This window comes from Drosophila sulfurigaster, chromosome 3, assembly GCF_023558435.1.
Source record: "Drosophila sulfurigaster albostrigata strain 15112-1811.04 chromosome 3, ASM2355843v2, whole genome shotgun sequence".
NCBI lineage: Eukaryota > Metazoa > Arthropoda > Insecta > Diptera > Drosophilidae > Drosophila > Drosophila sulfurigaster.
The window spans coordinates 25,702,365-25,716,604 of record NC_084883.1 but is presented as its reverse complement, the minus strand read 5'-3'; the positions used below and the strand labels follow the sequence as shown (position 1 = coordinate 25,716,604).

The window sequence follows — 14,240 nt, the reverse complement described above, 5'->3', positions numbered from 1 at the left end:
TAGACTGCTTCTTAAGTATATTTTTTTACACTCCGCCTGCAATATGATTGAATTTGACCTACTTAAAAAAAAAAATGCAAAAAATTATAAAAAAAAAAATAATGTTAGAATATTTCAAAAGTTATGTTGATGCCTGTTTATGGCATGAATGCAATTCTTATGCATTCTTTTATCTTCAGTAATAAAATTTGTAATACAATAGAAATTCTCACTCATAAATCAAGAAAACTAGTTTTAATAATGTACTCTGAATTGATTGCAGATCATTTATATTTATTCATAGATTAATTTCATATCATTTGTATTTATGCATAGATCCCTAATATACATAAATATCATAGAGAATGCTGCAAAATATATATACAAATAAATTCAATAAATATGTGTAGCTTACAGTTGAGCTATTGAGTCATAATCTAAATGCTTTGCACTTAATTTCGACATGTGACCGTACGCACACCTTTTGGCCTATTATCCGACGACCCTCATCTCCTTCCCCTAAAGCACAAGCACGATCCCGATGTCGATGTCGAACGCAACTGTTGGGTTGGACTATGGGGAAAAGTGATTCGGTAATTGTGATTAATCAATCAAGCGCTGCCTTGTTTGTTTATTTGTCGGCTACACAGCATATTAAGGCACTTCATTAAGATAAAAAGTAATTTATCGAAATTGGATTTGATAAATTTACCCAAAAAGCAAAAACCTAGGCCAAAGCTGTCGCCAACCCCTTCGATTCTGACCCGTAGCCCCGCTTGCCAGCGTTCCGTTCCGTTCCGGTTATCTTCATCGTCAGCGGCTGGTCAACATGCGCGTAATTCTCAGCGACGAGCGACGTCGCGACGATTAGATTAACCCGAAAATACAAATACATACGCACATACAAATGGTATACAATTATGTGTATATCATAATGTGAACATTAAAGATATCGATGGTCGATCAGACGACGACGAGTAGTCGATCAGTCCCTTGGCCAGCCACACAAATACGGGCCAGTTGAAAGGTCTTCGATAAAACGCAAGTAATGAAACATGTGTCGCCTTTAGATACAGTTACAGTTTGATGATGAGGTGGGCAGAGGGGAGACATGGAATTGATTAGATTTGGATAAAAGGCGGCCCATTATATAGATTAAAGTTGAGTTATTAACGATTTGCTGTGCATGTTTTATCGTCTTACGGCCAGTCGACACATTTTTGTTTTTTTTTTTGTCATTTTACGATTGTGATTAACGCGAAGCAAAAGCCGCGGCTTTATGACTAGTCAAAAAAAATAAAAACACAAAACTAGGAAAAAAGCATGTGTAACTGCGATTAGTCGACAGACAGACAGAGAGCGAGAGCAAGAAGAAGAGAGAGAGAGAGAGAGAGAGAGAGAGAGCGCAGCTAAGTGGATTAGTTGTTGAGGCAACAGTAGCCACGAAAATCAAAGATCGAAGATCGAAGATCGCACATCGTCGATTGCCAAATGCCGATGGCCATTGTCAGTTTTTGCTGTGGAGCGCAATGGCCAATAAATCGTTGGTAATTTGAATCAATTTAGTTATTGACAAGCTGCTGGGTAGCAACAACATCCCCCCCCTCTTTGACCCCCTTGCCGAATGGCTTATTTTCCATTCTGCTTTGCGCTGCAAATTCAAAATAATCCGCTGTAAAATGTCTACACAGAGTCACCTCGCTCCATCTCCAACTCGGAATGGGAGTATGGGGAGCACAGCTCTTGGTGCGAGATCATGGGTAATCGCTTCGCCTCGCCAGCGACTTCCTCAGCGTCTACATCAACGTCTCAGTCGCCGTCGCCGTCGCAGTCGGCGTTAATGTGTGACTTTTGCTATGTTTTTCAACGACATTAATTTTGTGTCGGATCTTAAGCCGGATTTAGTTAAGCAGCTCAGCGAACGCCGCTCACTGCGCATTAGGCGTTTCCACTCTCTCACACACACACAGCATCTCTTTCTCCATCTCTCTCTTTCTCTCTACAGCTCCCTCTCTTTCACACGTTTGTGTGGCGCACATTTTGTTGGGAGCGCTTAGAAAATATAATCTCTTTTGTAGAAGCTCGCATGATCACCGCTTCATCAGCTTCAGCATTAGCTTCAACTTCAACTTCAGCTACAGCAGCAGCTTCACCTGTTTTTGGCCTTGGCGTTGGCGTTGACTCCTGTGACAGCAAACTGGACTTAAACGAGGTGTAGCTATGGATAGACAGCTTTAAGCACGAGCGACAACTTAAAATACCCTGCAGAAGGCCTTTAGTTTCGAAATAGACAATGAATCTCAATAAAAAGATATTATATTTTCAAAATGTAATTTAATACATATTTTATCAATTCAAAATTGGATTAAACCTAATACTGAAATTAGTCATGAATTTGGTTTTGAAATTATTAAGAAACATGTTGAAAACACAGTTTTCATCATTAAGAAATTTAATTTTACACTATCAACATTAATAAAAAAAAATTAAAAGCTAAAAATAAAGCTAACAAAAATGTGAAAATTTGATTACGCCTTTGTCCATTCAAAAGATAGAGAGATAGAGATAAAAATATATAATACAACAAAAATTTATAAAATTTAATTTAATTCCTTTAACTTTTTTTCAAATTATTCATTTCCATTTAATAAAGAATGCAAGCTTAATAAGTCTGAAAATCTTAAACAATTGATGAGTCAAAATTATTAAAAAACCAATTTAATTTGAATTTGAAAGTTCGATCAAATTAGTAAATTTTCCTTATCAAATTATAAAATAAAGTTTTAACTCTTACTTTATATACTTTATACTAGAAGTCAAGGGCAAAATCAAATTAAAATTCTAAAAACTTTACGGAATGAAAGAGATTTATTTTCAAATTATGGATGACAAATTAAATTAGTCAAATCTGAAAAATGTATTCAATTAATGAGATTTTCTTTTTCAAATTACAACATATAAATTTAATTAGTTAATAAAGTGAATTCAATTCTTCCTAACTGAGCGAAATGATAATAAAATTTCAACTACTCAGAACTGCAATTAATTGAAGACAATTAATAAATTAATAGCTACAATTACAACGAAATTGTTTGTAGTCTTGAGCTAATGGGTATCTCGTAGTCGCGCTGTAAGTCTCGATGTTCGGTTGATTTCGGTTCCCTCGTTATAATGTGTCGCACATTAGTTAGCAGTTAATACTTTAAATAAGACGAGGTTACCGACATTTTGTCCATCATTGGCTGCTATTAACAAAAATATGTTGAGACTGCTGAGAGACTTGGACACAAAACTCCGTCTTCGTCTTCGACGGCGTATTAGTTTAAGCCGATTGTCGCTGTGACTTGTAGAAATCGTTTGTTGGCTGGCGGCTTATGATTTTCAACGGGACGTATTAGTAATATGCGCCGCCGACCTGCCGACTTGGCGACTTAGTCGAGCCCCTTTCGAAATTAACGAAATGAAATGTTATAAATCTTTTCATACAAACAAAAGCACACAACATATCTATATATATTATATATATATAGTCTGGCTTATGTAAGTTTTTTTTTGTGTTTGTGTTTGTCATCCCCCCAAAAACTTGAAATATGATCGAAAAATATCCCAGAAATGATTTGCGATATGAAAACATTGGAAAAATAGACAGCGAGGGATACACATCGAAGATCTTGTAGTATATATTTTCACTTGTCTTCGGCAAGTTTATGCAGCCCAAATAATACTATATTCCATTCAGCCCACTTGTCATAATTTTCCAACAAAATTAAGTCAAATTTATGCGATTGTCTCTGTGTAGCAGTCTCGGATTTGGATGCGATACGTGTGTATATAAATAAATGCAGAGGGGAGAAAGAAAGAAGGAAAAAAAAAACACAAGAGATAGATATGCTCGCATGAAGAGGCCAAATCCACTAATTAAGCGAGATAGGTGACAATGCGTCGGTGGATAAATATGGGGGGCACAGCAAACTGGGAATTTGGGAGGGAAATGCGCAGATTGTAAATGTTATTCATGTTTCGTTTTCATGTTCGTTTTTCTTTTTTCGGTATGCTGATTAAGCTGCTTAATAAATGTGTTTAAAAATACATAATGGCAGAGCTGACAGCTTTTTTTTGTTCCTGAATTCTGTGATTGACTACGATGAGTCGAAGCGAAGAGTGTGCCAAGAAATATGAAAGAGTACTCAGGCATTAGCTGATGATCACTTGTGGAAATTGCTTTCATTGATAATGTGAGTTCCAAGGAAGCAATCTCTAGATCAAGAGGCAACCATATTAATTTCCCCCGAACACGTCATTTGGCCCCATTTTATCGCTGCTCGATTGCTCGGATGTGCGATGTGCCTTAAGCTACAAAGCCTGAACCGCACTTATCGCAATGTCTTACAAATCGTTTTATCATTGTGTCATTAGCTGCGAAACAAAATTGTTTTACGATAGCTGCAGCACAAACCCCAAAACAGACGCGACAACTCTCTCGACTCTTGACTCTCGACTATGCAGTGAGTACAAAACTGGAAAAAAAAATAAGGTAAAAAAGGTAGACAACAATAACAACAGCGATACACACACATTTGTTGATTATCAGAGGGCGGCATATTTGAAAAGATCGCGAGTGAAGTGAAATAGTAGAAAACATGCCACAGAAATTGATTTAAAGCCATTTTGATTCGAGCCGGCAATGCCAAACTTACAGACAACTTGACATGTTGTAATTAACTTAACGCGTTTCTTGCGCTCCGATATCAAATTGATTTTCGTCAACCGATCGATATACTATATATAGTATAGTGCTACTTAAAGTTTATATACACTGTGCGGATGACTAAGACTAATAATTGACTTTACATTGAATATGCATAATTCGTGTAAAGAGATTATGACAAAACGATCGATCGATCGAGCGATCTATATGAAAGCCCAGCCCAGTCTCATTCTTAGTAACATTATTGTGAACTTCAAATCCAATCTCCAAGTCCAGTTTCAGATCCAGTTTAAGCAAGAGAGCAAGAGAGACAGAGATGCCAAGCAACTTATGGTAATAATGATTATAAATTATTATAATCCAATCGGCTTTGAATAATTAATAAATTTTTAAATCGCATACGCAAACTCCGCAGCACATAATCGGACCGTAAAAAGGCGCTGAACCCACCGCAACTTGTCCCCCCCCTCTCCTCGTCACTCTCCTCACCACTCCCCTCGATCTACCACAAAGTGGGAGCCGAGAAAGCGTAGAATGAAATGCTAAAAATGTGTTACAATCAAAAGAAAAGCAAAAGCGGCTAAAAGATCTGTGTCTCTCGACTGTCTGTCGCTTGTCGAGCTGCAAGAGTGTGTGAGTGTGTATTAGTGTGTGTCTATGTGTGTATGAGTGTGAAAGGAACACGCCTAAGCCCTGATAAATGCTTCGTTGTGGAAGTCGAAGTCGTAGTCGCAGTCACAGTCACAGTCAATGCGGCAGCAGTAAGAGTTTAAAAAGGTGTTAGACCTGACACACACACACACACACACTCACATACACGTGATTCACACTCACACTTGCAGAAAAGAAAGCCAAGACAACAATAAAGTGAGCAGCCAGAGCTAGTCGGGGGCGGAGGCGCAAACAAAGAGGCGTGCCAACAACAACAACAACCCAGTGAGAGAGACAGAAGCAAAGCAAAGCAAAGCAGCGGGATGACAAACAGTTTGGACATTTATGAGCGGCATTTAATGGACATTTGACTACCGGAATTTACCAAAACGAGCTGGCAAGGTGAAAAAGGGGAGCTTGCTGCATTCATTCATGAAATGATTCGATGCGCAGTCGATTATTGATTAGCTCAAATACGGAAATGACGCGTTCTCTCGTTCGCTCGCTAAGCAGGAAATCAAAGCAGGACAGGAGCAAAGAGCTATGAGATTAGCCCTAGAAAGAGATCATTAAATTGCCGCTGTCATCGCATAGAATCAATACAGCTAATCTGGCTGAAAATGAATGAAATGAAACGAAATGAATTCAATTCAATTCAAAAGTCCTATCTATGAAAAAGGTGATATAACTACAAAGCGAAACGCATGTCATTATCATTGTGTCTCTTTGGGTTTTTTTGTTGGTTGTCTGATTATTCGATATTGGCGTCGAAGCTGAGAAATTATCACAACAATAAAACTAAATGCTTTATAATTAGTTGCAAAATCAAAAGAAGCTACGACAACTCCGACCGACGTTATAACGACAGATAGAGTAGCCTCCAAGTGTAATAGTGTTTTCGTAAGAAAAGGAAAAAAGAAAAAGAAAACAACAACAACAAGAATATAGAAAATGATTTGTTATAGTTTTTGATTCGTGAATCGAGATTCTTTTGATTTGTTATTGTTTTATTCGCTTTGGGTTCTTTGAGACTTGTGTCCATTTAGTTATTTATAAGCAGCGATTGGAACACGCTCACAAATTAAATAAAAAAAACAAACGAACGAACGAAACAGAACTCAATACACATATAAAGACCTACATACCTAAAGCTTTATTATCTGTGTGCCATATGGGGGGACTCGAACTTAGTCTTATCTTAATCCCATTCACCGATTCACTAAGCGTATGCGTCGAACACATAAAACTGTCAAAAAATATAAACGCCAAGAAAACTAAAAAAGAATTCTTGCCGCAGCTAACATTTTTTTTTTCGTAGACTTGTAGACTTGGCATGATTTAAGCAAGAAGACAATGCCGATAAGTCGAGGAATGTTATAGATGTATATGTGTGTGTGTGTCTTGATATCGACAGCGGTAACATTCAGTTAATGCGTTGATTTATTTAATATATAAAATAACCAAACAGTATTATTTTTCGTTGTTTGGTTTTTTTCCATTTTCGGAAATCATAAAATAGAGACAGAAATCAAATGAGGGCCACACTTGTAAATCCATCCCATAGATTTGCCCACTGACTAATGCGACCATATGCCATCAGGGGGGCAGGGGGCAGGGGGGGGCGGTAAGGGTTGACAGACAAACCTCAACCAGATAAATAATAATTACACTCACACGACATAATCAATTATGCCTGCTAATAAACGCCCGGACACATGTAGTCTGTCACTGCAAGAGTGTGTGTGTGTGAGTGTACCACTGTATGTGTGTGTGTGTGTGTGCGGGATCCACAGTGTGCGTTGCACTAATCACGCCAGCATGTTCATAATCAATTTTATCGCACTTATTTGGATTAATTGCGATATCATAGACAGGGTGACGGAGCGCTGCCAACATCAACTTCGACAGCAACAGCGACAGCGACGTAAACGTCAAACGCAGTTCCAGAGTTCCCAACTATTCCCGATAAAAACACCAACGATGACGCTATGCTCAACACTCAACTACATACATATATATCTATATAGAGTACATTTAAAGTTACAGTTACAGTTACAACGCTGTTATCGCATTTATCGGGCCATATCTAAGTGGAGAGAGAGAGAGAGAGTGCGACGCAACGTCAGCGGCAACATCATCACCTTATGCCCAAATTAGCAATAAGCAAAGTCGCGACTCGAGGGATTATCTTATCGCAGCTAAAAGCTTTTCGATGTGGCGGCACTTGGATATCGGCCGCTCCGCCAGCTGGCAGAGATTAGGACTCGCGAGGGGTGCGCCAAGGTAGGGCATGCCCCGACTTGGCCAAGACGCCTCCACCCACCTACCTATCATACCAAAGCAATTAGCCAACGATCCCAAATAGGCAAATACACATAAGCCAGCAAACACACACGCACATACAATCTATTTGCACCCACCTTATGTACATAGCGACCCCCAATTCCCTACTCCCCTCCACCTCCACCTTCAGAGAAATACAATCAGCACCAGCCCCACTTCGCTTATCTGCTGCTCCAATCTCAACTCTAAACACGCTGCCACGCAGCCGATAAGGATTATCTCTTAATCTGCATAAATACTCGTAGCAAAAAAAAATGAGTAAAAGAAAATTCATCTGTGTATAAACAAGGCTTTTTATCGCAACGAACCCGACCAGGTTGCAGTCATTCTATACGCCTATTTGTGATTTCCTAATACAAGATGTTGTCACGTTTCCTGAATACCCTGCAAAAACTTCGGAACTTCTTTTGACAAACTGTTTTTAACAACTTTATTTACTAAAACATAATAAACTTAAACCCATTTATTATTCCCTTTTATCAATTCATCATTAGTATTTATTTAAAACCCCAAATTAAAAATGAGTTGAAAAAGTTTTCATCCTAAAAACTAAGAAGATAAAATTACGTTCTTATAATAAACAACACAATGTGATCTTCACCAATTTTTGTCTCTGTATTATAATATTTCGTCATTTAATCTCTAATTAATCATTGTAAATCTTTTTCTTTGTATTATAATAATTTATTTGTTCACAAATTTCATATGCAAGTTTTTTCTTCAATGCAATAATAGAAAAAATATTATATTTGCAAATCTCTCAGAAGTTTTTAAATTTATAAAATCGTTTAATAAATTTTTAGAAAACTTCAATAAATTTTAAAACAAATTAAAAATGATATAAAATTCACAAAATTTCCCAAGTCTCTAATTTAATTAAAAATCGATTGTTACAAATTCGATCTTGATGATCTATTTTGATTTTTTTTATACTACTTTTAGATCTTCCGCTGATCTTTACCCAGACTTTTTGCAATTATCATTTCCTAGCCATAATAACGTAATTTCCCACAACACATTACAGATAATTTAATCTGCGCTAATTCTGAAATTTTCTTAATCGATTTAAAAGCGATTGTAGCGCATATCGAGTTCGTTTAGAACGTGCACTTGTCGCTCTTGTTTGCTTAGACTGATTCAGATGTGTACAGGGAGAAGAAGCAGGCAGGTTGCTGGTTGCTTTTAGTGCTCAACGGTGACTAACTCGGCATAACATGGCAACCCATTGAAATGCTTCACGTCTGATCTGAGCCAAAACTAACTGCGAAGTGTTTAGCGTCTAGAGTCTAGACTGAAGGCGACGGCATTTCAGATCCGACTTAATAGAGTTGTTAAAGAGGAAAACTCACCTGCTGTCCGGCATTGGCAGCTACCCAGGCCTCGGCAAAGGTTTCCATGGCGCTTTGAAAGTCCATCATGGAAATTGACAATGATCGTTGGATCGTTTTCGGTTTTAGAATTTTCGGTTTGCACTTGCGAGTTCTCAGTGTTCACTCGGATCGATGATTGTTGCAGACCCTTGAGGTTTTATTTATATATGATTTGCGTCAAGTTTGGCGCGTTTGGCATTAATTAATTAGTCTTGCTTGGTAGCAATTATTAAAATGTTGCTATAAATTTATTATTGCTGTAATGTTATAATTTGCGATAAGACTAAAGCACGCTTTGATTTTCCGATTACCGGTTGGTTTCTCACACAGTGTTTTACTTTTTTATTGCCACGACGGAGACGCAAATTAGACACAATCACAATCAAACACAAGCACTTGCAGTTGCAGTTGAAGTTGGAGTCGGAGTTGGAGTCGAAGTCGCTGTTTGCCGGAACGGATTCGATGCAGTTGTTCTCTTGCAGTTGTGCTGCTGCACTTCTCGACGCGACATCATTAGCACTGGCGGCACGGGCACGCCATAAAAAACGCGCTTGAAATCTTTGGATATCAGTAGCTAACGTTCAGCCTCGCTGAAGAAAATACAGGACGAGGAACAGAAGGAGGAGCGTGTCAAAAGTCGAGCCAACCGACGGCGATAAGAAGCTAAAAGTGATCCTCTCGTTGAAACGCGACACAAGCAACCACTCGAGCTTCCAACAATTGAACAACTGAACGTCTGAACTCGCCGCGAACTTAAAGAGATATCGAGATATCGTAGGGAATATGCAAGTCGATATATAGTTGTGTGTGTTGTGGTCTATTGCCAGAGAGATTCTCTGATTGACTGATTGCCACTTTGGGTTTTGAGTGCGCAAGAATTGATTCGTTGTTATTCGTTATGCGTTCTACGTTATTCGTTGTTTGTATTGGTGTTTGCATTTAGTATTACTCTTGCTGTTGTTGTTGTTGTTGTTAGTATTGTTGTTGTGCTTGTGATAAGCGCAGCCTGTTGTGATTTTTTGTTTACTTTGTTCGCTTGATTTTGATTTGTTTTCTCTTTTATTGTTTGACTGCCTTTTTTTCGGCTCTAGTTGGTCATATACGTTTTTATTTGAGTGTGTGTGTGTGTGTTAAGTATCTCGTACTCGACTGTCCATTATACGGATTGTCAATAACTAATAACAACAGCACTGCAAACAATTTCGTCGCCTGCTCTTTCACTGTTTGCTGCTGCTGCGACTTCAATTACTACGCTACAGTATGATTCTAATGCTGACTGCTGAACGGACGCGCGTCAAGACATCCTTCCACAGCACAAGTTGTCGCACAACTGACAAATTCTTTCGCATTCGCACTGACACACACCACACCAGAGACACACACACACACACTTACAGACAGCACACATACAAAGCACCGGCCCGCCCCGGCCGGCACTCGGCTCGCGACGTCAGCCGTTCGTTTCCGTCTCTGTTCATTTGCTGCTTGCCTTTTGCGTGTGTGTGCGTCACCACACGAACAACGTACACGACAAACGATTCGCTCTCGCGCTCTCTCTCAATAGTCGTCGTGCGCTCTCTCAGTTTACGTTGTGTGTGTGAAAATAGTAGCAAAACTGCAGATGGTATGAAATAAATTAAACTGAATTGAATGAATTGACTTTGAAATTAATATTTTAATCTTTGCTACCATCCTAGATTTTAACTTTAATCAATTTTGAGTGTCCAGTTAAAAAAAAAAACTTAATATGACATAACTTCTTATTTAATAATATATTTATTATAATATAAAATAATAAATGTAAATAAATTTAATGTATCCATAATACTCCTCAGCTAAAACAACGCTTCAGTCACCTTAGAGGATCGCTTGTTAGTGTTCTGCAAGTAGTACTGCAAATAGTAGTAGAAATAGTAGTAGAGAGAGTCATTTAATGTGCTTGTGCTTGTACTTATGTGTGTGACCAAAACAAAACACGCACACATTCACAACGACGAGCGTGAGAGCGAGAGGGCAACACGGAGAGTAACAAACACTGCTGCTGCTAGCAAAGAGAGAGCCGCCTCACACACAAACAGTCGCACACGTAGAAACTGGGGTAAACCTGTTCCGGCGCAGAATTGCACTTGTCTCACAACTTTGACTCCCCCACCCACCTGCCAGACATCTAGCCACCCTCCCCACACAAACACACACACACACACATATCCAATGCACGATGGCTCGTTGTTCGGCTGCGCGTTTCTTTTACTTTTTGTGCGCTGTAGCGAAATTCAATGGATTTGCTGCAAATTCGGGTGGAATTATGCCACACACACTCGTGCACTCGCACACATACATACACAGACACAGACACATGCTGAGTTATTGCAGAGAGTGGGCGTGGGCGTGGGCCATTCGGCTAAGCGGTTTCAGCGAGTGCGAGTGCGATGCGAGAATACTTTCGCGCCTGTGCCTGGGATGAAAGAGTAAATCGGCAGCGCTTATTATTATTATGTCGTTATGGGGAGCCGAGCAGCAGCGGGCAGAGAACAGAAGCAGAAGCACAGTAGCAACACCCACTCCGCACTTAGCACCTCGACGAATGGAAATGGATGGCGATTATGTGTATGTGTATCACAGTGAGCCTGTGTGGGTGTCTGTATATTTGGTTCGTGCAAATGGCACGAAGTGACCACTTGTCGGTGTCGGAGACGGAGACAGAGACCTGACGGCAGATAAGAGCGCAGATAATGCGCGCGCATTACATGTGATTAGGTGTTCGGGGAGCTGGGTTTAGCCAACCGCCGCGAAGGATGCCGATGCCGACGCCGAGTAACGAGTACATGCTACGGTAAATAGGAACTCGCACTCGCACTCGCTGTTCCTCAGGATACATACGAGATATGTACATATAGAGTAGTACCCTCAACTGGGTGGAGTTTCAACGTGTTATAATTACACATAGCTGCATTAACACTATCAAGGCATTAAATCAGCTATACCAATATACAATATACACAAATATATTAGAGATAGCAATACTAATTATAAATGGAAATGGAAGCGGTCGAAGCTTTTTGCAATTGGCACAGATAATCATCTGGCTCAACAAAAAAAAAAAAAGCCTTGTATTTCTTTTTATCATCTTCCTTATCCGCCTTCTTACAGAATATTTTTAGTGTACGCTCTCCCTCTCCTACTTTGCTCTTTTTTTCGATGCCACTCTCGCTCACTCACACACACTCATGACTCACGTTTACTTCGGCAATACTCACAAACACACACACACAAGCACTCACTATTCGGGAAGCTCTCGCTCTCTCCCTTTCGCTCTCGTCAGTGATGTGCCAGAGCGAGATAACCCATAAAAAAATTTCGAGCAAAGCAAGATGAGCAAAGTGTAAACGTAAACGAAAAACACAACAACAACAACAACACCGACAACGGCACAACGACAACATCAGCAAAAATACACACAAAATAAACATATAAAAAGCGCCGGCAAACCAGTTCGGATAGACTCCGCCCTCGGCGTACGCTGATTGGCTAAGCTTTGCCTTTGCCCAAGACTTCATCTTTTTTTTTTGTATTTGTATTTGTACTTGTTGTTGTTGCTGTTGTTATTGCCCCGAGTGCTTGCGCTGCTTTCCTAAGTTGTTGTTCCTTAGTTGGCTGCGGTTTTATCGCCTCCGACGTCGACGACGACGTCGACGTCTTTCCACTTAGTTAACAGCCTCACAGGGCCCCCAACCAACCCACCAAAGCCACCCAACGATACCACGAGGCCAAGGCAGATGCCACGCTGTGCCGCAATTGCTCTTGGGCAGGGCTTTACCAAATTTTCATGCTCGAAATCTGCGCTGTTCCTAGAATATGTAATGGAATGTATGTATCTCTAGTCTAATGTAATTTCAGATACTTTTCGGTAAACCAAATGCATGTTATTACGTTTTTATCTCCAAATACTTTTAAGTATTAGAAATTGAAATATATTGCAATGAGAAAGATCTGAAGTAAACAAAAATTATTATTCTACTTATTATAACTAATCCTTATAGATGTTGAATCTACACTTTAAATAAAAACAAAAATTTGGTAAGAAATGTGAGAAAGATTATAATCTCTAAATAAATCGAATAGAGAAATATATATTTAATTTCTCCATGATAATTGTTATGATATGTGTTATTTCAAATTCGCTTATAATTTCCAATTGCATGGCTTATTGTTATTATCGCCTTTTACAATTTAAGTTGTATGAATTTAATGAATTAATTTTAAAGTATTATTAAAATACTCAATTAATCTTTAGTTCTTTTTATACAATTTACAACATTGAAATAGTCAAATGAATTATTATATTCTTATTAAATCTTGCGAAACTCTATGTATTTGTATGATAGCTAAAAAATATTAAGTATATCCTAGCATTATATATATTTTCTGTTAAGTCAAAAATAAATTCTTTTTAAATTATCTAGCTGCTATGAAATTTATTTTTATAATTAGACAAGATTGATAGTGAAAAATAAGTTGAAAAAGTGTTAAATATAAAATGCTTCGAATTCAAAATGTTAGGATCAGCTTTATTAATATGTATAGTAAATTTATGCGGTTGCCTATAAACCTACAAATATATTTCACCTGATGTGTAATCATCAGCGACATCATTTATTCAGATATGAAAAAGGAAAACATGCAAAAAGGACTTCACATGCTGTGCGACCCAAGGAAAAATCAATAATTTTATTAAAGTTCTTTCGGCGGCTGCTGTTTGCTTTTTATTATACGGTTCTTTTTCTGGTGCGCGAGACAAACAGGAGCCAAAGTGTGTGGCATGATGGGGAGGGAGGGGGAGAGGGCAAGGACAACAACCGCGACACAGTGTGTGAGCCAGCGGCGAGTGCAAAAGGCATTTGAGTACTGGTAACGTGTGGAAATGTTCAACTTTAAGCAGACGGACAGGACTGTCAACCGGACTGGGAAAAGGACTCGAGGCTGGGACTAGAATGCGTCGCGTCGTGTCGCGTTGCGTCGCATCGCGATCCTCCAGGCTGATGATGTCCAGCCAACTTGGGTGGGCCTAACTATAAAGTGCGTGGTTGGCTGACGTGGCCTCTCCACTTATTATTGTTATTACTCAATGTGCCACCATCAGCCGCATAAACGGTCGTTGCCGTCAACTTGCTCGTCAGCATCCTCTTCAT

The 14,240-nt window shown here is 39.0% G+C and overlaps 1 protein-coding gene across 1 annotated transcript in view; it reads right to left on the bottom strand.

Moving 5' to 3' along the window:
• Positions 1–10,381, bottom strand: part of LOC133841496 (homeobox protein 13) — a 56,707-nt gene extending 46,326 nt beyond the window's left edge. The window contains exon 1 of the mRNA XM_062274021.1: positions 9,031–10,381. Coding sequence (XP_062130005.1) covers positions 9,031–9,099 — 69 coding nt within the window. The 5' untranslated portion in view covers positions 9,100–10,381. The remainder of the gene's footprint in view (positions 1–9,030) is intronic.
• Positions 10,382–14,240: the final 3,859 nt, after the last annotated feature.